General features: G+C 43.5%; 1 protein-coding gene across 2 annotated transcripts; it reads right to left on the bottom strand.

Moving 5' to 3' along the window:
- Positions 1–3,558: 3,558 nt before the first annotated feature.
- Positions 3,559–25,356, bottom strand: LOC115120153 (extracellular matrix protein 1-like). 2 transcript variants are annotated; one of them, XM_065006792.1, is made up of 8 exons: positions 25,058–25,356; positions 24,211–24,276; positions 23,789–24,105; positions 23,256–23,443; positions 6,344–6,629; positions 5,980–6,194; positions 4,353–4,440; positions 3,559–4,121 (listed from the first exon to the last, which is right to left on the bottom strand). In XM_065006792.1, the coding sequence occupies exons 1-8, from the start codon at positions 25,116–25,118 to the stop codon at positions 3,933–3,935; spliced, it is 1,410 nt and encodes a 469-aa protein (XP_064862864.1). In that variant the 5' UTR covers positions 25,119–25,356; the 3' UTR covers positions 3,559–3,932. The 2 variants fall into 2 exon arrangements, with proteins under 2 accessions (XP_064862864.1, XP_064862870.1); XM_065006798.1 differs by lacking the exon at positions 24,211–24,276 and having other exon boundaries at positions 25,058–25,354.

The following is a 25,356-nucleotide window of genomic DNA, read 5'->3' as shown; positions in this document are numbered from 1 at the left end:
ATATAAGGAATATGAATTCGGAGGGCAGAAATGATTAAATATTAAAGCATTAGACCTCTCACTAAAGGCATCAGTCATACAAAAGTTACACTTAAATCCAAACTGGTTCTCTAGTAAATTGGTACGAATGTCTCATCCTATGTTCAGGAAAGGCCTTTTCCCCTTTATTCAGATTACACCTGCTCACTTTCGGTTGTTTGAAAAGGAAATCATCTCCAAAATATCGTTATTTTTTAAACAAGCCTTAGAAAGTTGGTTGCAATTTCAGTTTAATGCACCTGAAAAGACAGAACAAATAATACAACAAATATGGTGGTTAAACTCAAATATACTTATTGATAAAAAACATATTTTTCGAATATTTATTTTCAAAAGGTATAATTTTAGTGAATGATATCATAAATAGGACTGGTGGAGTTATGTCACACATGCAGCTAACACAGACATATGGAAATGTCTGCTCTACCCAAAATTACCACCAACTAATTGCAGCATTACCACAAAAATGGAAGAGGGAAGTAGAAGGGGGAAAAGGAACTTGTATGTCGGCCCTGTATTAAAGAACATAAATGGTTAAATAAAAGTGTGATAAATAAAAACATATACCAATTTCATTTGGGGACCAAAAAACTGACAGCTGTGACATATAAATTGCAAAATAGTTTGGAAGAGATTTTCGATATACCCATTCCATGGCACATGGTTTATGAATTGATACGCAAAACAATGCCGGATTCAAAACTTCGATTTTATTTCAATTTAAATTTCTATACAAAATTCTTGCAAACCAAAATAATGTTATGTATATGGGGGATACAATCTTCCCAGCTCTGCTGTGAGGAGGCAGACTCATTAGATAATTTATTTGGTTATTGTCCATATGTTGCTAGTTTTTGGTCACAGGTCTAGGAATGGCTGAAGAATTGTAACATTTGCCTAGAACTAACGGGTGATTTGAAAAGCAATAGTCAATCAATCAATAATATAATCATTATTTTAGCAAAAATGTTTATTTTTAATTTACAATATGTAGAAGCTATGATAATAGAAAGGTTCAGTACTTATGGCAAGCATCACAGCACAGTTGAAAAATATATGGCAAATAGAAATCCAAAATGGATGGTGTTGAGAGATAGATGGGAGATGGGAGGGGTTGAATGGAGCTGAAGGATTGGACTAATAACAAGATAACAAATGTAAAAACTTACGGGGTCTGTAAAATGTATATAGGTTCAGGAATGTTGTGAAATAGCAGAGTTACAAATAGAAATCAAACTGGATGGACATCAGAAAAAGAGGAAGGACTAAAAACAAACTAAATATAAACAGAGCATGTTACAATCCCTGATGTCTCTCTGGAAGGAGATTCTCGACCTGAGCGTGTCTAATTTATTATCCAGAAAACGAACATTAGCAAGTAATACACTAGGGAGCAGTGGATGGTGTGTGCGCCTCCTGAGTCGGACTAGAAGTCCACTCTGAACACCTCTTCTCCGCCGGCGGTGTTTTGGATCAGCCTCTGGAATCAGTTAAATTCCCCTGGGGGTACGAACAAAGGATACAATTTGGGAAAGTCGTATTCCCGGTGGTAATGCTGGTGAGTGCTCTGATATCCAAAAGTTATTTCCAGCTGTATGTAATAACACAAACATTTCCTGGGCTAATAATGTAAGAAATAACACACAAAAAGCAAAATACTGCAAAGTTGCTTGGGAACTAGAAGCAGAACTGCCCTATCTGTCAGGCGTCATCTTGCCTATCAACTGTTCAGAGGAGACTGCGTGAATCAGGCCTTTATGGTCGAATTACTGCAAAGAAACCACGACTAAAGGACACCAATAAGAAGAAGAGAGTTGCTTGGGCCAAGAAAAAATAGCAAAAGACATTAGACCAGTGGAAATCTGTCCTTAGGTCTGATGAGTCCACATTTTAGATTTTTGGTTCCAACTGGCGTGTCTTTGTGAGACGCAGAGTAGGTGAACAGATCATCTCCGCATGTGTAGTTCCCACCGTGAAGCATGGAGGATGAGGTGTGATGGTGCTTTGCTGGTGACACTGTCTGTGATTTATTTAGAATTCAAGGCACAGTTAACCAATATGGCTACCACAGCATTCTGCAGTGATACGCCATCACATCTGGTTTGTTCTTAGTGGGACTATCATTTGTTTTTCAACAGGACAATGAACCAAAACACACCTCCAGGATGTGTAAGGGCTAGAAGGAGAGTGCTGCATCAGTGCTGCATCAGATGACCTAGCCTCCACAATCAGCCGACCTCAACCCATTTGAGATGGTTTGGGATGATTTGTAGTCAACGAGTGCTCAGCATATGTGGGAACTCCTTCAAGACTGTTGTAAAAGCATTCCTCATGAAGCTGGTTGAGAGAATGCCAAGAGTGTGCAAAGCTGTCATCAAGGCAAAGGGTGGCTACTTTGAAGAATCTCAAATATAAAATATATTTGTTTAACACTTTGTTGGTTACTACATTATTTCATAGTGTCTTATTTCATAGTTTTGATGTCTTCGCTATTATTCTACAATGTAGAAAGAGTCAAAATAAAGAAAACCCCTTGAATGAGTAGGTGTGTCCAAACTTTTGACTGGTACTGTATATAGTGAGAACACCCTGTATCATTTGTATGTGTGTGTTCATTGGCTTAGTTCGCAGTCCTGTATTCAGACATAGATCCCCATAAAGCAATCAGGCTTGATATTGTTGGACCAAAACAGACCAGTCTATTCTCATGACCTGGCCCAAACTGGCTAGCTACTACAGTACCAAGGAAAGATCAACTGTAACAAACACCATAGTCAAGCTGATAAGAGCCTGTACGATAACAGGCTTAGAAAGGTGGAGAAGACTCTCCTGTCCTGACCCAGCGTCACTGGGGTAAGGTATACAGACTTCTGCAACCTGATTGGCTGAACGCAATATGCAACATCTGGGACTAACATTCTTAGCCACTTTGGCATGGTGGTAGAAAATAGTGTCTCATAAAGAAAGCAGTTTCCCCGTTTTTTTTCTGCCTTCTCGCCATTAAATCAAATTACGGAGGAAATCGATGCCTTTGCAGCCTGAATGGAGAATGTTTCATGTAAGAACCGGTCCACCAGGGATACAAGTGTATATAACCGGCTTCATACAATGCCTTTGGACGGTGAGATGAAACCACTCAATATCACCATCTGCCAGGCTTTGGGCTAAACTCTGTGGCTGTGACAGCTAGTGAGGACCCTGTCTGTCTCTATTAATGCAAGTTCTACTACACTAACTTAGTGGATAAATGTCAGTCACACAGTCACTATAACATAAAGTCCACTTCCATCAACATGTCAGTCACACAGTCACTATAACATAAAGTCCACTTCCATCAACATGTCAGTCACACAGTCACTATAACATAAAGTCCACTTCCATCAACATGTCAGTCACACAGTCACTATAACATAAAGTCCACTTCCATCAACATGTCAGTTTATTCAAATAATCATTTCAATGTTGTTCATGTGTCAGATAATGACAAACTACAATAACTGGCAGTGCTTCACTCCAAAATGATTAAGACATATTCTATAAAGATTTATTTCAAATGTTAGAAATAGAACAGGACAACTGGACTAGCAGTTCTGGAGCTATATGAAAAATACAACTAACAAATCTGAAACATATCTGCTTTACGAAACAAATCACATTAATTGGTTGTCATCTGGCCATGCTAGAAAATATGGAATAAATGGCACTTTCTAACTATAAATTCTGCTTACTCTTACCCACACCCTAACCCCTGTTTGACTAAATCATGCAATTGCTCAACAGTTCTTCTGTATTAGCCAATTGTATCCTTTCTGGCATGGTTATCTAGTGACTACTGCAGAAATGCCCTGACCGCTAATTCGGACTGGCCCACTGCCATCAGAGTAAAACCAAAATCAGGTGAGGAGGAATATCCTCTTTCTGAGGTGTGGGGACTTGGTTGCCTTGGTGATGGCATTCATGAGCAGTCTGGAGAGGCAAATAGGGGAGTCCTGGGAGAAGGAGGAGGAAGGGCAGGACTTCTGCAAGACAGAGGAAGAGGAAGGCTTCCCCTCAAGACAGCGTGTCTGCGACAGCATCACTAGCTGGGTTCACAGTCAAAGAGAGAAGTTATGAAAACAACAATATCAAAAAGCCTGCAACATGCAAAGAGTTACAATATAAAAATGATTGTTTCTAACTAACTTAACTCTCAGTCTAAGATCCTGTGGACACCTGAAGGCCAATCATGTTCATTTTATCCCAATGGGACAACCTGGTTAATATGAGATATGGGGTTGTCTGAGTGAACCTGCATTATTAAGTGTCAAACTCACCTGTATCTGAACACATGCAGTTCTCTGGTCTGCTGGCAGGGAGCAGCATTGGTCCACTAAGTTCTGGACAGGGAGAGCCACAGGGAAGCTGAGAGAGCAGATTGCAAGATCATCTCAGTATACTACATCTTTGTTTTACTCGATAATCAAACCAAATCAGTCAAAGGGCTTTGTTAGACAGATATGTACACATGTCCCTGGATTAAACTAGCTGCTGTAATAAGATACTTGTGAAAGTTATTGTATACTATTGTTTTTAAACCTTTGGTAATGTTTTTTGATAAAATCCAAATCTGGAATTTTAATGTCATTAACCACATTTCCATCCACAGTTTTATTGCAAGTAAGGACATACCGTATCAAATAAAACCACAACAACTGTAATGGAAACAGGAATTTTTTGGTAAAATTGTATAAATACTGACAGATAATTTGTTCGTTTGACATGGTGGGATCTTTTCGTCTGTAAAATGAGTTATGTGAGAAATGGCGATGGAAATTCCTTTATGCGCAACTATTGATATAATAACCATCATATCCACGTAAACTTGCAGTCACTCGATAATATGGTGTGTGGTCCTTCCACTACGACTCAGGAAACGATGCAGTTTATTAGGCTACAGATGAAACAAGTTATGATGAACTTCACAGGGAGGTGAAGATGCACAGTGATTCTCCTTTCCAGTAAATATTTAAGGTTTTATTCTGGTGACATTATGATTGATGCTTGACTGCCATTTGAAAAATGTAAATATTGGTTGCTGTTATCCATAATACATCTCATCATGTAGACTAGCTTACCCACACTGTATCTGCTAGTTGTTGGCTCGAGCGAATGTGCCAAGACCAGAGTTGGCACATTTACTATTTATAACAACCGTTTCTGTGACAAATCTATCAGGAAAGTTGGAAATATGATGGAAACACACTGATCTTGTCACACCCTGACCATAGTTTGCTTTGTATGTTTCTATGTTTTGTTTGGTCAGGGTGTGATCTGAGTGGGCATTCTATGTTGTTTGTCTAGTTTGTCTGTTTCTGTGTTTGGCCTGATATGGTTCTCAATCAGAGGCAGGTGTTAGTCATTGTCTCTGATTGGGAACCATATTTAGGTAGCCTGTTTGGTGTTGGGTTTTGTGGGTGATTGTTCCTGTCTCTGTGTTTGCACCAGATAGGGCTGTTTTGGTTTTTCACGTTTCTTGTTTTGTTAGTTTGTTCATGTTTAGTTGCTTTATTAAAGAACCATGAATAGTAACCACGCTGCGTATTCGTCCGCCTCTCCATCAACTCAAGAAAACCGTTACAGATCTTTAGATTTTTATTCAGAAAAATGAAGAAAAAAATACATTTTGTGTGCACTACAAAAAAGCACTATACAAGTCAGTTTGGTGGAAACACACCACTTGTGGGTAAATGCGCAAATTTAAAATCTGTCGCCAGTCGGATGGAAACAGCTACAGTCACCATCTACTACAGTGAAATGTACCCTTTCTGAAAGGTCTGGTTCTGTCACCCAGAAAGATAAACAATCGGGCTGGGCAGCATAAAAATGTGACTGAGGAGGAAAAAGGTTAAATTAAACACACACACACACACACACACACAATAAACCTAAACAAACCCTTACTTCTTGATGATCTTGTATGTTTCACAGATGTGTCCGAGGTTGTGGGTCTGTGGTGCGTCAGAGGCAGAGTCAAGCTTTTGTTCATAGTCTGGATGAGGGGCGAGGGAGGAGAAACAGGTATACCTGTCCTCACCTTCTCCCACATCACAACAGGAGGAGTTGTGAGGCCTCTCCTTCTGCTCTTCCTCACAGAACCTGTCAAGCTCCTCACGCCACTAAGAGAGAGGTGGAGAGATGTTCTGTAAACACTTGAATTGATCAACACTCGAACTGTACACACACACACACACACACATACACACACACACACACACACACACACACACTCCTTACCTTTCCCTCAGCACACACACACACTCCTTACCTTTCCCTCAGCACAGGGTAGCATATTCTCCAGTCCCTTACAGCAGTGTGTGAACCCTCTCTCCAGGCGGTTCATGGCCTTTGATTGGCGGGCCAGCCAGCCAAAGCCTGTACGTGGCAGGCACTTGGTGGTGGAGAGGGGTCGGCTGTTGTGTAGGCAGCAGACCAATCCGATGTTGTCGAAAGTGGGGCGTCCAGGGGGGAAGCTGATGTCAGAGTCTCTGGGAGTAGCTTGGGGGCTCTTCTTGTGCTTCTCCCCTCTGACAGCACATGGACCAGACTGGGACCTGGGAGGAAAGGACACAATACATGTAGTCATTAGTTTCCAGGGCTGTAGCGGTCATGACATTTTGTCAGCCTGTGATTGTCATGCAAATGACTGCCAGTCTCATGGTAATTGACGTTAATTAACATCAACACGTTTAGCATCTCCTGGCTTACACACACAGTTTACAAGCCACTGATGCAGACCTTTGGAACATCTACATTTTAAGATGTCTAATAAATCCATTTAATATAGCCTACACCATCACAATAAATCCATTATTTATTTTAGACAGGTTTAAAAAAACATGATATGATGAAAATGTAGTCTATTTCAGAAGAACAGAATAGCATAATCTGAGTTGTCCTGAATAAAATAGAAAGGATATTTTCTCCAAATGATTTGAGGGAGTGAACACATGCTGCTATTCTGTGTTGAGCGGTTAACAAAGAAACAGGTCCTCCTGTATGCTTAATGTTTTGTTGTTAATGCATCTTTAGTTGTGATATACAGTACCAGTCAAAGGTTTGGACACACCTACTCATTCAGGGGTTTTCTTTAGTTTTTTTTTACTATTTTCTACATTATAGAATAATAGTGAAGACAGCAAAACTATGAAATACCACATATGGAATCATGCAGTAACCAAAAAAGTGTTAAGCAAATCAAAATATATTTGATATTCTTCAAAGTAGCCACCCTATGCCTTGATTACAGCTTTGCACATTCTTAGCATTCTCTCAGCCAGCTTCATGAGGTTGTCATCTGGAATGCATTTAAATTAACAGGTGTGCCTTGATGCGTTTGAGCCAATCAGTTGTGTTGTGACAAGGTAGGGGTGGTATACAGAAGATAGCCATATTTGGTAAAAGGCCAAGTCCATATTATGACAAGAACAGCTCATATAAGCAAAGAGAAACAACAGTCCATCATTACTTTAAGACATGAAGGCCAATCAATCTGGAACATTTCAAGAACTTTAAAAGTTTCTTCAAGTGCAGTCGCAAAAGCCATCAAGTGCTATGATGAAACTGGCTCTCATGAGGACCGCCACAGGAAAGGAAGACCCAGAGTTACCTCTGCTGTAGATGATATGTTCATTAGAGTTACCAGCCTCAGAAATTGCAGCCCAAATAAATGCTTCACAGAGTTCTAGTAACAGACACATCTGAACATCAACTGTTCAGTGGAGACTCCCTGAATCAGGTATTCATGGTCGAATTGCTGCAAATAAACCACTACTAAAGGACACCAATAAGAAGAAGAGACTTGATGGGCCAAGGAACACAAGACATGGACATTAGACCGGTGAAAATCTGTCCTTTGGTCTGATGAGTCCAAATTTGAGATTTTTGGTTCCAACCGCCGTGTCGTTGTGAGACACAGAGTAGGTGAACGGATAATCTCTGCATTTGTGGTTCCTACCGTGACGCATGGAGAATGTGGTGTGACGGTGTGGGGGTGCTTTGCTGGTGACACTGTCAGTGATGTTTTTAGAATTCAAGGCACACTTAACCAGCATGGCTACCACAGCATTCTGTGGCGATACGCCATCCCACCTGGATGGCGTACAGGACAATGACCCAAAACACACCTCCAGGCTGTGTAAGGGCTGTTTGACCAAGAAGGAAATTGATGGAGTGCTGTATTAGATGACCTGGCCTCCACAATCAGCCGACCTCAACCCAACTGAGATGGTTTGAGATGATTTGGACCGCAGAGTGAAGGAAAAGCAGCCAAATAAGTGCTCAGCATATGTGGGAACTCCTTCAAGACTGTTTTAAAAGCGTTCCTAATGAAGCTAGTTGAGAGAATGCCAAGAGTGTGCAAAGCTGTCATCAATGCAAAGGGTGGCTACTTTGAAGAATCTCAAATATAAAATATATTTTGATTTATTCAACACTTTGTTGTTTACTACATGATTCCATATGTGTTATTTCATAGTTGAGATTTTTTTTTCTCACTATTATTCTACAATGTAGAAAATAGTCAAATAAAAAATTAAGACCCTGGAATGAGTAGGTGTCCAAACCTTTGACTGGCTATATGTTTTGATACATTCTAAGGCTGCATGATGTGACTAATGATGATTTGAATACGAAAATACATGAAAGTTATGTGCTCTGCTCTGTTTCTTCCACAGGCTGCACACACTTCATCAGTCTCTCATTCACAATTTGACAAGCACTTGATCATATTCTCACCCATCAGACTATTCTCAATTTAATCTGGTGTGTACATGTAGCCTACCAATATGTGTGAAATTACTTTTGATTAGAATGCTCCACAAAACAAATGCATGTAATCCGTAGCCTGCACTTCATTAGTGAATAGCGAATGGAGGTTATGTGCACTTACTGTATGTTTTTAAAATGCAAGCATAGGCAGCGCATCCTGAAGGCTAGGATAAGCTTTTGCGAAAGTAAATTGAATTAAATTGCCAAAATTATATAGCCTAATTAGCCTACTCCTGTCTATACAGAAATACATTAAATCACTCAAAATAGGCTACTAAAGCATGATTTGGCCACAGAGGATATTTATTTTTTGTGGATTGTTTTAAATAGACTTGCCTACAGTTGGAAGGAAAGGCAACGTGCAATTTGGGCAGATTATTGTTGAGTTGCGACTATCTGTGAAAGTAGAGGCCAAGCCAGGCATATCGCAATATTTCAAAATACAATTGCGGGAAAACATTTTGGACAGAAAATGGTTATCGCTGTAAAGAGAAGACAATGAAAGGACTAATCTGTCTTTTAGTTATCAAAATTCTCAATTAAACAAACAACAGAATAGAATTATACAACAGAATTATTGGCACCAGCCAGAGCAACAGCAATATCCTTGGTGAGTGCACATAGCGCATATTCACAATTTTTCAGTAATACTTTAAAGTTTGTTTTTGGACAATAATTTCCTCCTCCGACTTACGCCGAAGTTGGTCCCTCTCCTTGTTCAGTGTCCAAACTATGGAACACTGGGAGAGACAGGGAGTTCTTCCAGCACCTCCACCAGCACAACCGGGGTCTCCTCTGAGCGCCCCTCTCCCTCCTGGTCCCAGTGGGATTCGTCTCTCCCTTCCCCAGGAATAGGATAGAAAGGCTGCGAACTGCCAGGGACATTCCCAGCATAAGGCACTCGTCGATTGAGGCGCGGTTGGGAATTTTATTGATAGAGCGTTAGCCTATAGTTTAGGGATCCCCATTGTTTCCGTGGCTGTGCCTTTCCCCGTTCACGCCTTAGATAATCGACCATTAGGGTCAGGGTTGATTAAGGAGGTCACCACTCCTTTGGGCATGGTGACGCAGGGGGGTCACAAGGAGAGAATTAGTATCTTCCTTATTGACTCTCCTGCATTTCCCATGGTGCTGGGCCTACTCTGGTTAGCTTGTCATAACCCCACAGTTTCTTGGCCGCAGAGGGCTCTCACGGGGTGGTCGCGAGAGTGCTCAGGTAGGTGTTTAGGGGTTTCCGTTGGTGCTAGTACGGTGGAGAGTGTGGTGGTGTATATTGATGACATTTTGATATTCCCTTCTCGTAGGCCTATTACATGGACAATGTCGTTTTTAATTGATATTTTTGTCACTGTCAGCAGAATAGACTACCCTTTAATTTGTCCTATTCAAAAAAGATTTTGGTAATGTCTCCAGTCATATATAAAGTGTAGTAGAAAGCATGAAATGTGCTAATACATGGCACCAGCCTTACGCATGGTGTCCCCGGTTCGCCAGCACAGTCCAGTGCGGGCTATTCCACCTCGTCGCACTGGCCTGGCTACGGGAAGCATTCAACCAGGTAAGGTTGGGAAGGCTCGGTGCTCAAGAGCTCCAGTGCGCCTGCACGGTCCGGTCTACCCAGTGCCACCTCCACTCACCAGCCCTCCGGTGGCAGCCACACCACGCTGTCTCTCTGTCTTCTCCCTACAGGTGCTCCCGCCTGTCCAACGCTGCCAGAGCCTTCCTCCTGCCCAGCGCTGTCAAAGTCTCCCGTCTGTCCTGAGCCGCCAGAGTCTCCCGTCTGTCCTGAGCCGCCAGAGTCTCCCGTCTGTCCTGAGCTGCCAGAGTCTCCCGTCTGTCCTGAGCCGCCAGTCTCCCGTCTGTCCTGAGCCACCAGAGCCGTCAGCCAGCCAGGAGCCACAAGAGCTGTCAGTCAGGCAGGAGCCGCCAGAGCCGTCAGCCAGCCAGGAGACGCAAGAGCCATCAGTCATCCAGGAGCCGCCAGAGCCGCCAGCCAGGAGCCGCCAGAGCCGTCAGTCAGCCAGGCGATGCAAGAATCGCCCTTCACTCCGGAGCTGCCGGAGTCTCCCGCCTGTCCGGCGCTGCCGGAGTCTCCCGCCTGTCCGGCGCTGCCTGTCCGGCGCTGCCGGAGTCTCCCGCCTGTCCGGCGCTGCCGGAGTCTCCCGTCCATTCGGGACCCATGGCTAGGGTCCCCAGTCGGAGGTCGGCGGCGAGGGTCGCCGCTCATAAGAGGCCACTGGGGCGGTTGAGGAGGCGGACAAAAACTGTGGTGAAGTGGGGTCCACGTCCCGCGCTAGAGCCGCCACCGCGGACAGATGCCCACCCAGACCCTCCCCTATAGGTTCAGGTTTTGCGGCCGGAGTCCGCACCTTTGGGGAGGGGGGGGGTACTGTCACGTTCTGACCTTTATTTCCTTTGTTTTGTCTTTATTTAGTATGGTCAGGGCGTGAGTTGGGGTGGGAAGTCTATGTGTGTTTTTCTATGTTAGGGTTTTGAGTTCAGCCTAGTATGGTTCTCAATCAGAGGCAGGTGTCGTTAGTTGTCTCTGATTGAGAATCATACTTAGGTATCCTGGGTTTCACTTTTGGTTTGTGGGTGTTTGTTTCCGTGTGAGTGTTTGTTGCCTCACGGTACTGTTTCGGTTTTCGTTCATGTTCACGTTTATTGTTTTATATTTCATAGTGTTCAGTTTATATCTTAAAATAAACGTTATGGACACTTCCCACGCTGCGCATTGGTCCTCCGATCCTTCTCGCTTCTCCTCCTCAGAAGAGGAGGAGGAATGCCGTTACAGTTTCATTGAGTTGTAAAGATAGTACTTTTGCACATATAACACACTGTGGCTGAGGTAAGGCACTACTCCCAGTATACACTACTGTTCAAAAGTTTGGGGTCACTTAAATGTCCTTGTTTTTGAAAGAAAGCACATTTCTGTCCATTAAAATAACATAAAATGTATCAGAAATACAGTGTAGACATTGTTATTAGCCTTCATTTACCAGAACAAGAATATACTGATGAGTTTCAGAAGAACGTTTTGTTTCTGGTCATTTTGAGCCTGTAATCGAACCCACAAATACTGATGCTCCAGATACTCAACTAGTCTAAAGAATGCCAGTTTTATTGCTTCTTTAATCAGGACAACAGTTTTCAGCTGTGCTAACATAATTTCAAAAGGGTTTTCTAATGATCAATTAGCCTTTTTTAATTATACATTTGGATTAGCTAACACAACGTGCCATTGGAACATAGGAGTGATGGTTGCTGATAATGGGCCTCTGTATGCCTATGTAGACATTCCATGAAAGACCAGCCATTTCCAGCGACAATAGTTATTTACAACATTAACAATGTCTGCACTGTATTTCTGAAAATGTTTATGTTATTTTAATTGACAAAACAATGAGCTTTTCTTTCAAAACCCAGGATAATTCTAAGTGACCAAAACTTTTTAATGGTAGTGTACGTGAACCCCAAATCAATGTAGTCGTATTTGCACCTCTACGATGGTCCAATGTCCCTGTCTGTTGTTCGGTGCTTTCCTGGGTAAGGGGCAGTAGCTCTTCGGCTGCATCAGATTCACAACTGTCAGTGTCCATGCTAGCTGGGCTAACAACAAATGTAGAATTACTGATGCTAGCATTGGATGTGCTCGTGGAAGCTGAACAACTTATGTTGTCTGTCACGTCCTGACCTTAGTTCCTTTTTTATGTCTCTATTTTAGTTTGGTCAGGGCGTGAGTTGGGGTGGGCATTCTATGTTTTGTTCTGTGTGTTAGATTTCTATGTGTTTTGCCTTGTATGGCTCCCAATCAGAGGCAGCTGTCAATCGTTGTCTCTGATTGAGAACCATACTTAGGCAGCCTGTTTTCCCACTATGGGTTGTGGGTAGTTGTTTTCTGTTTTGTGTTTCTGCACCTGACAGGACTGTTTCGTTTTCGTTCATTCTCTTTGTTATTTTGTTTTGTGTTCAGTTTAAATAAAAATAACATGAACACTTACCACGCTGTGCTTTGGTCCACACCTTCTTTATACGACGACCGTTACATCATCGACAGGTGCAGGTGTAGTACTGTTGGTATGTGTCTCTATGGTCGCGGGCCTTACTTCTTTTGAACCATTTTTGAGCAAACGGAATGAGCAGAAGCTACGTTTGGCTATATACGGACCATTGGTGGAATTCCCGCAAGAGAGTAACGGTTAATGTGATTGGATGTTAATTATTTGACTAGGCTACCTGTATTTGACATTGTGTTATTTCGCTGAACAATAGATGGTTTAATTTTATTTTTGGCAGTGAAACGAGGCTACTCAGTAGAGAAAAAAACACCAAAATGTATAGCCCTGTTGAAAAATATAATTCGACTGTTTGAAGATGTGGGAAGCTTTTTGGGAAGCTCCATGCTATACACGCTCAGCCATGCGTTATTAGCCTAAATTATGACCATCCAATCTACTCATCACATTTCCAATAGTAGGCTATTTTACATAAGAAACAGCATTATATGCATGTAATGCTTTATTATAAAAGGTGCATTTTTATAGTGAAAAATATCTTCCCGAAATATGAAACTCACACACTGCCTATTTTGCCAGTTAGGCTACACCGGTTGTAAAGCAGATTAATGGGCTTAATTTTAAGAATTGAGACATAAATATATCAGCACAAGAAAGCTGGGATCCTCTTTTATATAATGACCAGTCAAAACTCTGTTTTCACACGCAACTGCGCACTGACTGAGTTTATAAGAACACATGTTTCACTAGGCTCTGTAGGCTATGTGCTCTCTTGTGTCTCAGGGGTTCTAAGTATGTAGGCTATGTGGTCTCTTACCGTGTCCCAGGGGTTCTAGGTCTGTAGGCTATGTGGTCTCTAACCGTGTCCCAGGGGTTCTAGGTCTGTAGGCTATGTGGTCTCTTACCGTGTCCCAGGGGTTCTAAGTATGTAGGCTATGTGGTCTCTTGTGTCCCAGGGGTTCTAAGTATGTAGGCTATGTGGTATCTTGTGTCCCAGGGGTTCTAGGTCTGTAGGCTATGTGGTCTCTTGTGTCTCAGGGGTTCTAAGTATGTAGGCTATGTGGTCTCTTACCGTGTCCCAGGGGTTCTAGGTCTGTAGGCTATGTGGTCTCTAACCGTGTCCCAGGGGTTCTAGGTCTGTAGGCTATGTGGTCTCTAACCGTGTCACAGGGGTTCTAAGTATGTAGGCTATGTGGTCTCTAACCGTGTCCCAGGGGTTCTAGGTCTGTAGGCTATGTGGTCTCTAACCGTGTCCCAGGGGTTCTAAGTATGTAGGCTATGTGGTCTCTTACCGTGTCTCAGGGGTTCTAGGTCTGTAGGCTATGTGGTCTCTAACCGTGTCCCAGGGGTTCTAGGTCTGTAGGCTATGTGGTCTCTTACCGTGTCCCAGGGGTTCTAGGTCTGTAGGCTATGTGGTCTCTTACCGTGTCCCAGGGGTTCTAGGCCTGCAGGCTGCGTTTGGAGTTATTTGGCCAGGTTAGTTATGATACAAACCTTGTCAGAACATATAGGCCTATGGGCTAGGCTACATGACATGCGCGACTATGCGACTATGATTTGAAAAAGTTGCACAAAAAAAAGCATGCACTGTTTCTTGCCTTATGCACATACTGGGCACGATTAACATATTATAATATTGTCACCCATTAGACTAGTTTAATCTTGCCTTTACATATACTAAATAGGGATGCTCGATATATTGTGAACATATCGGAATCGGATGATATTAGCTAAAAATGCCAACATCGGTATCAGCCGATGTCTAGTTTAATGCCAAACGTGCAAAACCGATGTCAAAGCAGGCGTGCACACCTATATAATGAAGGTACATGACATAATGACGCCACGTAAAAGTTTGCACTATTTGTGCAACACAGCATTCCTAAACTAGCCCACAATGTATGCTGTGTGGATCGAGCAGTCAACAAGTAAAAATGTCAGCAAGACAACTCAAAGGTGAAATCCATTAAAGCCAAGATAATGGGATTCATTGCCCTTGACAATCAACCGTTCTCTGTCGTTGGTAATGTTGGCTTTTTCTAACTGGTCGAGCACCAGTTAACACTACCAAGTGCGCTATTTTTCTGACGTTGCCCTACCAGAGTTACACAGTAATCTCATCACTGCTATTATCTTGACGACATACATACTATGGAACGCCGCTTGAGTCTTTGCGTGTCAAAAAATATATAGTAGCATTGTCAAAGCTGTACAAAAAAGTCTGCAAACAAGCAAACACTGGCCACGAACGATGTGTTTACAATACTGCATTGGTAATAAAGCATCATTTGTTCGACCGCAAATTCTGGGGTAGCTAGCTTTAGCTTGGTACATAGCTAGCACCAATTCAACCAGCCTGAACACAATGACCAGTAAAAACTGCTGTCATTTTCATTATTCTTAGCAATGATTTAGGAATCCTTGTAAGTATTAGCTAGGTTGACACATGTTGTTCGCCTATTGCAATTGAACATTAACATTAATCAAATAAGAACTGTCTTATAAATTTGGGTTATTTTAGATGCCACCTAGCTATATAGTTAGCTAGGTATCTATATAGTTAGCTAGGTATCTATATAGTTAGCTAGGTATCTATATAGTTAGCTAGGTATCTATATAGTTAGCTAGGTATCTATATAGTTAGCTAGGTATCTATATAGTTAGCTAGGTATCTATATAGTTAGCTAGGTATCTATATAGTTAGCTAGATATCTATATAGTTAGCTAGGTATCTATAGCTACCGAAACAGATTATGTTGTGTTATTTGACACGTCAAATAGAGTCATTAGACGTGTATCTTTTTTGACACGCAAAGACCCAAACGGCGTTCCATAGAAATCCTGGTTGAGATTGAAACGACGGAACATATTAACAACGAAACAGCACAGCAAATAAGTGAAAGAAATAGGTTTTGATTATGTTTTACTGGTAGTGGGGACATACATAAATGCCAACAAAATAACATTTTGGTCAGTGTGGCGTGTGTGTAACCTTTATTTAACTAGGCAAGTCAGTTAAGAAAGAATTCTTATTTACAATGACGGCCTGGACAACGCTGGGCCAATTGTGCGCCGCCCTATGGGACTCCCAATCACGGCCGGATATGATACAGCCTGGATTCGAACTATGGACTGTAGAGACAGTCTTGCACTGAGGTTTTTTGGGCAAGGAAAATATTGAATATCGGTATCGGCCAAAAATGTAATATCGGTGCATCACTAATACTAAATATTATATGTATGAAATTAGTTTGGATTATTATCATGCAGCTATCAGAATAGGGGCAGGGGGAAGAATAAATGTAATACATACTCTATGAAGATGGTGCCGAAGAACATGGCTGACGTTTTACTTTCTCCCGACCAATTGTGCTTTTTTGTTCGTTTTTTTGCAGTTTGAGTAACTTATTTTTTTACTCATTGTGTACATAATGTTGCTGCTACCATCTCTTATGACCAAAAATAACTTCTGGACAGAACAGCGATTACTCACCACGGACTGGAATAAACTTTTCCTTTAATGAGTCCGACGAGAAGGATATCTTGCTTTCATTGGAACAGGAACAGATTCCCGGCTATTGTGTGAAGAAAAGACGCAGGAAAAGGTGCTGCAGATCGGGCATCCTTCTTAGAATCAGTAGGCGAGTGAGTAAACTCACACTGCCATCTGTTCTTCTTGCTAACGTGCAATCATTGGAAAATATAATGGATAACCTACAATTAAGATTATCCTACCAAGGGGACATTAAAAGCTGTAACATCTTATGTTTCACGAGACGTGGCTGAACGACAATATGGACAATATAGAGCTAGCGGGATTTTCCATGCACCGGCAGAACAGAGACGCTACCTCTGGTAAGACGAGGGGTGAGGGTGTGTGTCTAATAACAGCTGGTGCGCGATGTCTAATATTAAAGGAGTCTCGAGGTATTGCTCCCCTGAGGTAGAGTACCTTATGATAAGCTGTAGACCACACTATCTACATAGAGAGTTCTCATCTATATTATACGTAACTGTCTACTTAACACCACAGAACGAAGCTGGCACTAAGACCGCTCTCAACCAACTCTATAAGGTCATAAGCAAAGAAGAAAATGCTCACCCAGAAGCGGTGCTCCTTGTGGCCGGGGACTTTAATGCAGGCAAACTTAAATCAGTTTTACCAAATTTTTAACATGTCACGTGCAACCAGAGAAAAAAAAGTCCTAGACCACCTTTACTTCACACACAGAGATGCATACAAAGCTCTCTTCCACCCTCCATTTGGCAAATCTGACCATAATTCTATCCTCCCGAGTCCTGCTTACAAGCAAAAACTAAAGCAGGAAGTACCAGTGACTCACTCAGGACTGTTTTGCTAGCACAGACTGGAATATGTCCTATGGTCCTTTGCTGTTGATCTGGGATTGACATAATAAACGGCTCTCTATCCACCGGATGTGTACCAAACTCACTAAAAGTGGCAGTAATAAAGCTTCTCTTGAAAAAGCCAAACCTTGACCCAGAAAAAATAAAAATAATAATCGGCCTACATCAAATCTTCCATTCCTCTCAAAATGTTTAGAAAAGGCTGTTGCGCAGCAACTCACTGCCTTCCTGAAGACAAACGATGTATACGAAATGCTTCAGTCTGGTTTTAGCACTGAGACTGCACTTGTGAAGGTGGTAAATAAACTTTTAATGGCATCAGACCAAAGCTCTGCATCTGTCCTCGTTCTCCTAGACCGTAGTGCTGCTTTTGATACCATCGATCACCACATTCTTTTGGAGAGATTGGGGAAAGCCAAATTGGTCTACACGGACAAGTTCTGGCCTGGTTTAGATCTTATCTGTCGGAAAGATATCAGTTTGTCTCTGTGAATGGTTTGTCCTCTGACAAATCAACTGTAAATGTCGGTGTTCCTCAAGGTTCTGTTTTAGGACCACTATTGTTTTCACTATATATTTTACCTCTTGGGGATGTCATTCGAAAACATAATGTTAACTTTCACTGCTATGCGGATGACTCACAGCTGCACATTTCAATGAAACATGGTGAAGTCCCAAAATTGCCCTCGCTAGAAGCCTGTGTTTCAGACATAAGGAAGTGGATGGCTGCAAACTTTCTACTTGGACAAAACAGATATGCTTGTTCTAGGTCCCAAGAAACAAAGAGATCTTCTCTTGAATCTGACAATTAATCTTAATGGTTGTACAGTCGTCTCAAATAAAACTGTGAAGGACCTCGGCGTTACTCTGGACCCTGATCTCTCTTTTGACGAACATATCAAGACTGTTTCAAGGACAACTTTTTTCCATCTACGTAACATTGCAAAAATCTGAAACTTTCTGTCCAAAAATGATGCAGAAAAATGTATCCATGCTTTTGTTACTTCTAGGTTAGACTACTGCAATGCTCTACTTTCCGGCTACCCGGATAAAGCACTAAATAAACTTCAGTTCGTGCTAAATATGGCTGCTAGAATTGGATCATATTACTCCAGTGCTAGCCTCCCTACACTGGCATCCTGTCAAGGCAAGGGCTGATTTACATTTACATTACATTTAAGTCATTTAGCAGACGCTCTTATCCAGAGCGACTTACAAATTGGTGCTTTCACCTTATGACATCCAGTGGAACAGCCACTTTACAATAGTGCATCTAGGTCTTTTAAGGGGGGGGGTGAGAAGGATTACTTTATCCTATCCTAGGTATTCCTTAAAGAGGTGGGGTTTCAGGTGTCTCCGGAAGGTGGTGATTGACTCCGCTGTCCTGGCGTCGTGAGGGAGTTTGTTCCACCATTGGGGGGCCAGAGCAGCGAACAGTTTTGACTGGGCTGAGCGGGAACTGTACTTCCTCAGTGGTAGGGAGGCGAGCAGGCCAGAGGTGGATGAACGCAGTGCCCTTGTTTGGGTGTAGGGCCTGATCAGAGCCTGGAGGTACTGAGGTGCCGTTCTCACAGCTCCGTAGGCAAGCACCATGGTCTTGTAGCGAATGCGAGCTTCAACTGGAAGCCAGTGGAGAGAGCGGAGGAGCGGGGTGACGTGAGAGAACTTGGGAAGGTTGAACACCAGACGGGCTGCGGCGTTCTGGATGAGTTGTAGGGGTTTAATGGCACAGGCAGGGAGCCCAGCCAACAGCGAGTTGCAGTAATCCAGACGGGAGATGACAAGTGCCTGGATTAGGACCTGCGCCGCTTCCTGTGTGAGGCAGGGTCGTACTCTGCGGATGTTGTAGAGCATGAACCTACAGGAACGGGCCACCGCCTTGATGTTATTTGAGAACGACAGGGTGTTGTCCAGGATCACGCCAAGGTTCTTAGCGCTCTGGGATGAGGACACAATGGAGTTGTCAACCGTGATGGCGAGATCATGGAACGGGCAGTCCTTCCCGGGAGGAAGAGCAGCTCCGTCTTGCCGAGGTTCAGCTTGAGGTGATGATCCGTCATCCACACTGATATGTCTGCCAGACATGCAGAGATGCGATTCGCCACCTGGTCGTCAGAAGGGGGAAAGGAGAAGATTAATTGTGTGTCGTCTGCATAGCAATGATAGGAGAGACCATGTGAGGTTATGACAGAGCCAAGTGACTTGGTGTATAGCGAGAATAGGAGAGGGCCTAGAACAGAGCCCTGGGGGACACCAGTGGTGAGAGCACGTGGTGAGGAGACGGATTCTCGCCACGCCACCTGGTAGGAGCGACCTGTCAGGTAGGACGCAATCCAAGCGTGGGCCGCGCCGGAGATGCCCAACTCGGAGAGGGTGGAGAGGAGGATCTGATGGTTCACAGTATCGAAGGCAGCCGATAGGTCTAGAAGGATGAGAGCAGAGGAGAGAGAGTTAGCTTTAGCAGTGCGGAGCGCCTCCGTGATACAGAGAAGAGCAGTCTCAGTTGAATGACTAGTCTTGAAACCTGACTGATTTGGATCAAGAAGGTCATTCTGAGAGAGATAGCGGGAGAGCTGGCCAAGGTTCAAGAGTTTTGGAGAGAAAAGAAAGAAGGGATACTGGTCTGTAGTTGTTGACATCGGAGGGATCGAGTGTAGGTTTTTTCAGAAGGGGTGCAACTCTCGCTCTCTTGAAGACGGGAGGGACGTAGCCAGCGGTCAGGGATGAGTTGATGAGCGAGGTGAGGTAAGGGAGAAGGTCACCGGAGATGGTCTGGAGAAGAGAGGAGGGGATAGGGTCAAGCGGGCAGGTTGTTGGGCGGCCGGCCGTCACAAGACGCGAGATGTCATCTGGAGAGAGAGGGGAGAAAGAGGTCAGAGCACAGGGTAGGGCAGTGTGAGCAGAACCAGCAATGTCGTTTGACTTAGCAAACGAGGATCGGATGTCGTCGACCTTCTTTTCAAAATGGTTGACGAAGTCATCTGCAGAGAGGGAGGAGGGGGGAGGATTCAAGAGGGAGGAGAAGGTGGCAAAGAGCTTCCTAGGGTTAGAGGCAGATGCTTGGAATTTAGAGTGGTAGAAAGTGGCTTTAGCAGCAGAGACAGAGGAGGAAAATGTAGAGAGGAGGGAGTGAAAGGATGCCAGGTCCGCAGGGAGGCGAGTTTTCCTCCATTTCCGCTCGGCTGCCCGGAGCCCTGTTCTGTGAGCTCGCAATGAGTCGTCGAGCCACGGAGCGGGAGGGGAGGACCGAGCCGGCCTGGAGGATAGGGGACATAGAGAGTCAAAGGATGCAGAAAGGGAGGAGAGGAGGGTTGAGGAGGCAGAATCAGGAGATAGGTTGGAGAAGGTTTGAGCAGAGGGAAGAGATGATAGGATGGAAGAGGAGAGAGTAGCGGGGGAGAGAGAGCGAAGGTTGATTTCAAGGTTTTACTGCTAAGCTACAAAGCATTACATGGGCTTGCTCCTACCTATATCTCTGATTTGGTCCTGCCGTACATACCTACACGTACGCTACGGTCACAAGACGCAGGCCTCCTAATTGTCCATAGAATTTCTAAGCAAACAGCTGGAGCCAGGGCTTTCTCCTATAGAGCTCCATTTTTATGGAATGGTCTGCCTACCCATGTGAGAGACGCAAACTCTGTCTCAACCTTTAAGTCTTTACTGAAGACTCTTCAGTGGGTACTGTGATTGAGTGTAGTCTGGCCCAGGAGTGTGAAGGTGAACGGAAAGGCGCTGAGTCACTGGCTTACTGGTGCTCTTTCATGCCGTCCCTAGCAGGGGTGCGTCACTTGAGTGGGTTGAGTCACTGATGTGATCTTCCTGTCTGGGTTGCCCCCCCCCCCCCCCTTGGGTTGTGCCGTGGCGGAGATCTTTGTGGGCTATACTCGGCCTTGTCTCAGGATGGTAAGTTGGTGGTTGAATGTATCCCTCTAGTGGTGTGGGGGCTGTGCTTTGGCAAAGTGGGTGGGGTTATATACTTCCTGTTTGGCCCTGTCCGGGGGTATCATCGGATGGGGCCACAGTGTCTCCTGACCCCTCCTGTCTCAGCCTCCAGTATTTATGCTGCAGTAGTAAGTGTCGGGGGGCTAGGGTCAGTTTGTTATATCTGGAGTACTTCTCCAGTCTTATCCGGTGTCCTGTGTGAATTTAAGTATGCTCTCTCTAATTCTCTCTTTCTCTCTTTCTTTCCCTCTCTCGGAGGACCTGAGCCCTAGGACCATGCCTCAGGACTACCTGGCATGATGACTCCTTGCTGTCCCCAGTCCACCTGGCCGTGCTGCTGCTCCAGTTTCAACTGTTCTGCCTGCAGCTATAGAATCCTGACCTGTTCACCGGACGTGCTACCTGTCCCAGACCTATTATTTGACCATGCTGGTCATTTATGAACATTTGAACATCTTGGCCATGTTCTGTTATAATCTCCACCCGGCACAGCCAGAAGAGGACTGGCCACCCCTCATAGCCTGGTTCCTCTCTAGGTTTCTTCCTAGGTTTTGGCCTTTCTCTGGAGTTTTCCTAGCCAACGTGCTTCAACACCTGCATTGCTTGCTGTTTGGGGTTTTAGGCTGGATTTCTGTACAGCACTTTGAGATATCAGCTGATGTACGAAGGGCTATATAAATCCATTTGATTTGATTTGCACTTTTTGCACCAAAATACGTGCACCAAAATCTCTAGGAGACAGATCGCGTCTCCTTCCTGAGCAGTATGATGGCTGCGTGGTCCCATGGTGTTTATACTTGCGTACTATTGTTTGACAGATGAACGTGGTACCTTCAAGTGTTTGGAAATTGCTCTCAAGGATGAAGCAGACTTGTGGAGGTCTCCATTTTTTTTTCTGAGTTCTTGGCTGATTTCTTTGGATTTTCCCATGATGTCAAGCAAAGAGGCACTGAGTTTGAAGGTAGGCCTTGAAATACATCCACAGGTACACCTCCAATTGACTTAAATGATGTCAATTAGCCTATCAGAAGCTTCTAAAGCCATGACATCATTTTCTGGAATTTTCCAAGCTGTTTAAAGGCACAGTCAACTTAGTGTATGTAAACTTCTGACCAACTGGAATTGTGATACAGTGAAATAATCTGTCTGTAAACAATTGTTGGAAAAATTACTTGTGTCATGCACAAAAGTAGATGTCCTAACCGACTTGCCCAAACTATAGTTTGTTAACAATACATTTGTGGAGTGGTTGAAATTAGTTTTAATGACTCCAACCTAAGTGTATGTAAACTTCCGACTTCAACTGTACATGCACAAATTACCTCAACTAACCTGTACCCCCACACACTGACTCAGTACCGGTGCCCCTGGTACATAACCTCATTATTGTTATTCTTATTGTGTTACCTTTTATTATTACTTTTTATTTTAGTCTATATGGTAAATATTTTTGAACTGCACTGTTGGTTAAGGGCTTGTAAGTAAGCATTTCAAAGTAAAGTCTACACTTGTTGTATTCTGCGCATGTGACAAATATAGTTTGATTTGATGTAAATACACTTAAATAGCAAATCGAGGGCGCATTTCCTATGGTTAATATTCATGCAGCCAAGTAGGCTATACTCATTTGGAAAGCGAAGCAATGTGCTTAATATTAGGAACGTTGATAAATAAATATAGTTGGCTTAGCCTATAGAAAGCTGATGGGATCCTCTTTTTAAAAGAGGCCCAAAAAATTCCCACAATTGATTAGCCTATAGAAATGTTACGCAACATGAGCTCATGGGCACTCATGAAGTGTTTGATTCGATTTTTGATTTACATTTCTATTGATGTCAGAGTGATTAGAGAGACAGTACGGTGCTGAGTACCAGCACATTAGCAACTGACTGTTAGCAAGTTTGGTACTCTACTAATGATCATCAGCACCATCAGAGCGCAGTTTTGGAGAAGCCTAGTTACCGTTAAACAGTCATGTGGAATTTGACTGCGCTCATGACTCGTAACCACCAGTGTGGCGGTAATACCGTCACCATAACAGCCCTGCCCTAAAACTAAAGTAAACCTCTCTCCCTCCCTTACTTGTGACAAGTGTTGGGGTTAAAGGTGAAGCCAGGTTCAGGTATGGGGGTGATTGGCAGGTAGGTGGGGTCTGGGTTTTCCCTATGGAAACAGCTCAGTCTGGCCTCGCCCTCCTTCTGGCAGCAGGGGTGTTGGCGTGTCTTCACTCGGGACTCCTCAGTACAGAATGTGGACAGGGTCTGTTTCCACTGTAAGTGACATATACAAACATCAATTCACACATGAAAAATAGAGATAAAAGAAGTCCTAAAATAGTGAAGATACAACTTTAGTGGGCCTGACTCATGAATGCCTTCCCCTCTACACAGCTACACAGCTATAGAGATAGACTCCAAGGCTAATCTGTTGTGTCTGTATGGGCTTTCCTTCTACTGAGTCTCATCTTCCCTGGGCATCCTCTGTCCTCATCACTACTGCATCTGTGCACCTAGAAGGTGGTTCTGTTGGTACACTAGGAGTGAATGGACCTAAACAGAACTGAACGCAACACAACACGAAAGGACAGAATCCAATGTTGCCGCAGAAACACTCACCGCCTGTGTAACGCAGCACAGCGTCACTTCCTGGACCTGCTGTGTCCCGTTCCCATGGCAACATGCGCTGTACCAGGACTCTACCCGGTTGACTGCTGCAGCTCGACGACTAAAGTGGCCTCCGCCGTTGCGGGGGAGGGAGTAGGAAGGGTACCGCGGACGATGGCTGCTATGGAGACAGATGGCCTGGAGGTTTTTATGGGAGGGCCGGCCGGGCGGGAAGAGGACACTGGGGTAGGACTCCCCAACCGAGCGAGGCCCAGCCATTGGCCGAACTCCAGGTGTAAAGTCTATGTCCGGGTACTGTGTGATCTCCCCTGGAATACAAATATACACACAGCACTGTGAGGGCATTGAAACACACACACACACACACACACACACACACACACACACACACACACAGTACATGTCACACTAACTTTGCAGGAAATCCTCTATGTCAAATGAGGCCTGTCTCTGTAACATGTCAGGAAGGGATCTGTTATCTGTGGAAGGGATGAGAGAATGTAAACACACACACCCACACATACTAGTTAATAAATAAGCCATAGCACTCTGACCATGTGATGTCAGTACTGTTGTTTTCCACTTAGATTTGTGGAAATCATGAAATCAGAATACTTAAAGCTAATATGTAACTTTTTGTGTGACCCAATTCACATAGAAATATGACTTATAGATCTGTTATTCTCATTGACAGCAAGTCTAAGAAGCGGGAGATCTGTTCTAAGTGTACTATTTCTATGATTCCCATTTCTTAAGTTACATTTTTGCTTCTGGTTTTGTATACCAGCTTCAAACATCTGAAAATACAAATATTTTTGCCTATTGAAAATGTATTTCATAGCGGTTTAGATGGTACAATGATTCTCAACACTGTATGTACATTGCTTGTTTTGTCACAAACTGAAATTAACTATTTGAATTGTATCAAGCAGGAAATTGCGGAGCGACTTTTGCATATTGCACCTTTAATTAACATGGTGTGAATTCTCTAGTCTAGATGTTTGTTATACCTAGAATAATAGTTATACTGTTAGTAGATTTGGACAAAGTTGTTCCACACTAAACTGGTGGAATGGAATGTATCATGTCCAACAAATAATGTTTTTCTTCATGATCTTGATAGGGCATAAAAATGGCCTCTTCTGTGCACTTCTAACAGACCATGCACAAACAGAAGGGGAGCCATAAACACATACCAGGACATAAAACAAGGACAGAAAGAACTGATGACTACATGCAAAAACCTTGTAAGCTACAAACCTTCAGACGAGCACACCAGCACTAATGCACACCAGCACGCTAGAGCCCAAGACCAACCCATTTTGAGTACTGATACTGGAGTTATCCTTGTCCTCTTTCACTGGACTGTTTCAACTCCCTCTGTTTTGCCCTCTTTCACCCCCCACTCTCTTTCCCGGTGTTTAGCAAAGTTGTTCCAAAGCCACGCCAAGTTCAGGAAACGACTTGACAAACGACAGCTGGAATCCCTTCTTTTCAAACCGTTATGTCCTTATGGAGTGGTATGAAACAGAGAATGAGTGTGTGAGAGCTGTGAGAGA

Source organism: Oncorhynchus nerka, linkage group LG3 (assembly GCF_034236695.1).
Source record: "Oncorhynchus nerka isolate Pitt River linkage group LG3, Oner_Uvic_2.0, whole genome shotgun sequence".
Classification (NCBI taxonomy): Eukaryota; Metazoa; Chordata; class Actinopteri; order Salmoniformes; family Salmonidae; genus Oncorhynchus; species Oncorhynchus nerka.
Note: the sequence above shows the minus strand (reverse complement) of the source record. Positions and strands in the feature narration are given on the sequence as shown.

Bases quoted from the DNA above. Each gene is read 5' to 3' on its own strand.
- LOC115120153 (XM_065006792.1), bottom strand. From the start codon at position 25,118: ATGGGTTGGTCTTGGGCTCTAGCGTGCTGGTGTGCATTAGTGCTGGTG. The intron at 6,630-23,255 runs GTAAGGGAGGGA...CTTTCCTCCCAG, and splicing joins AACCCCAACACTTGTCACAA to GTCCCAGTCTGGTCCATGTG. The intron at 6,195-6,343 runs GTAAGGAGTGTG...CCTCTCTCTTAG, and splicing joins TACCCTGTGCTGAGGGAAAG to TGGCGTGAGGAGCTTGACAG.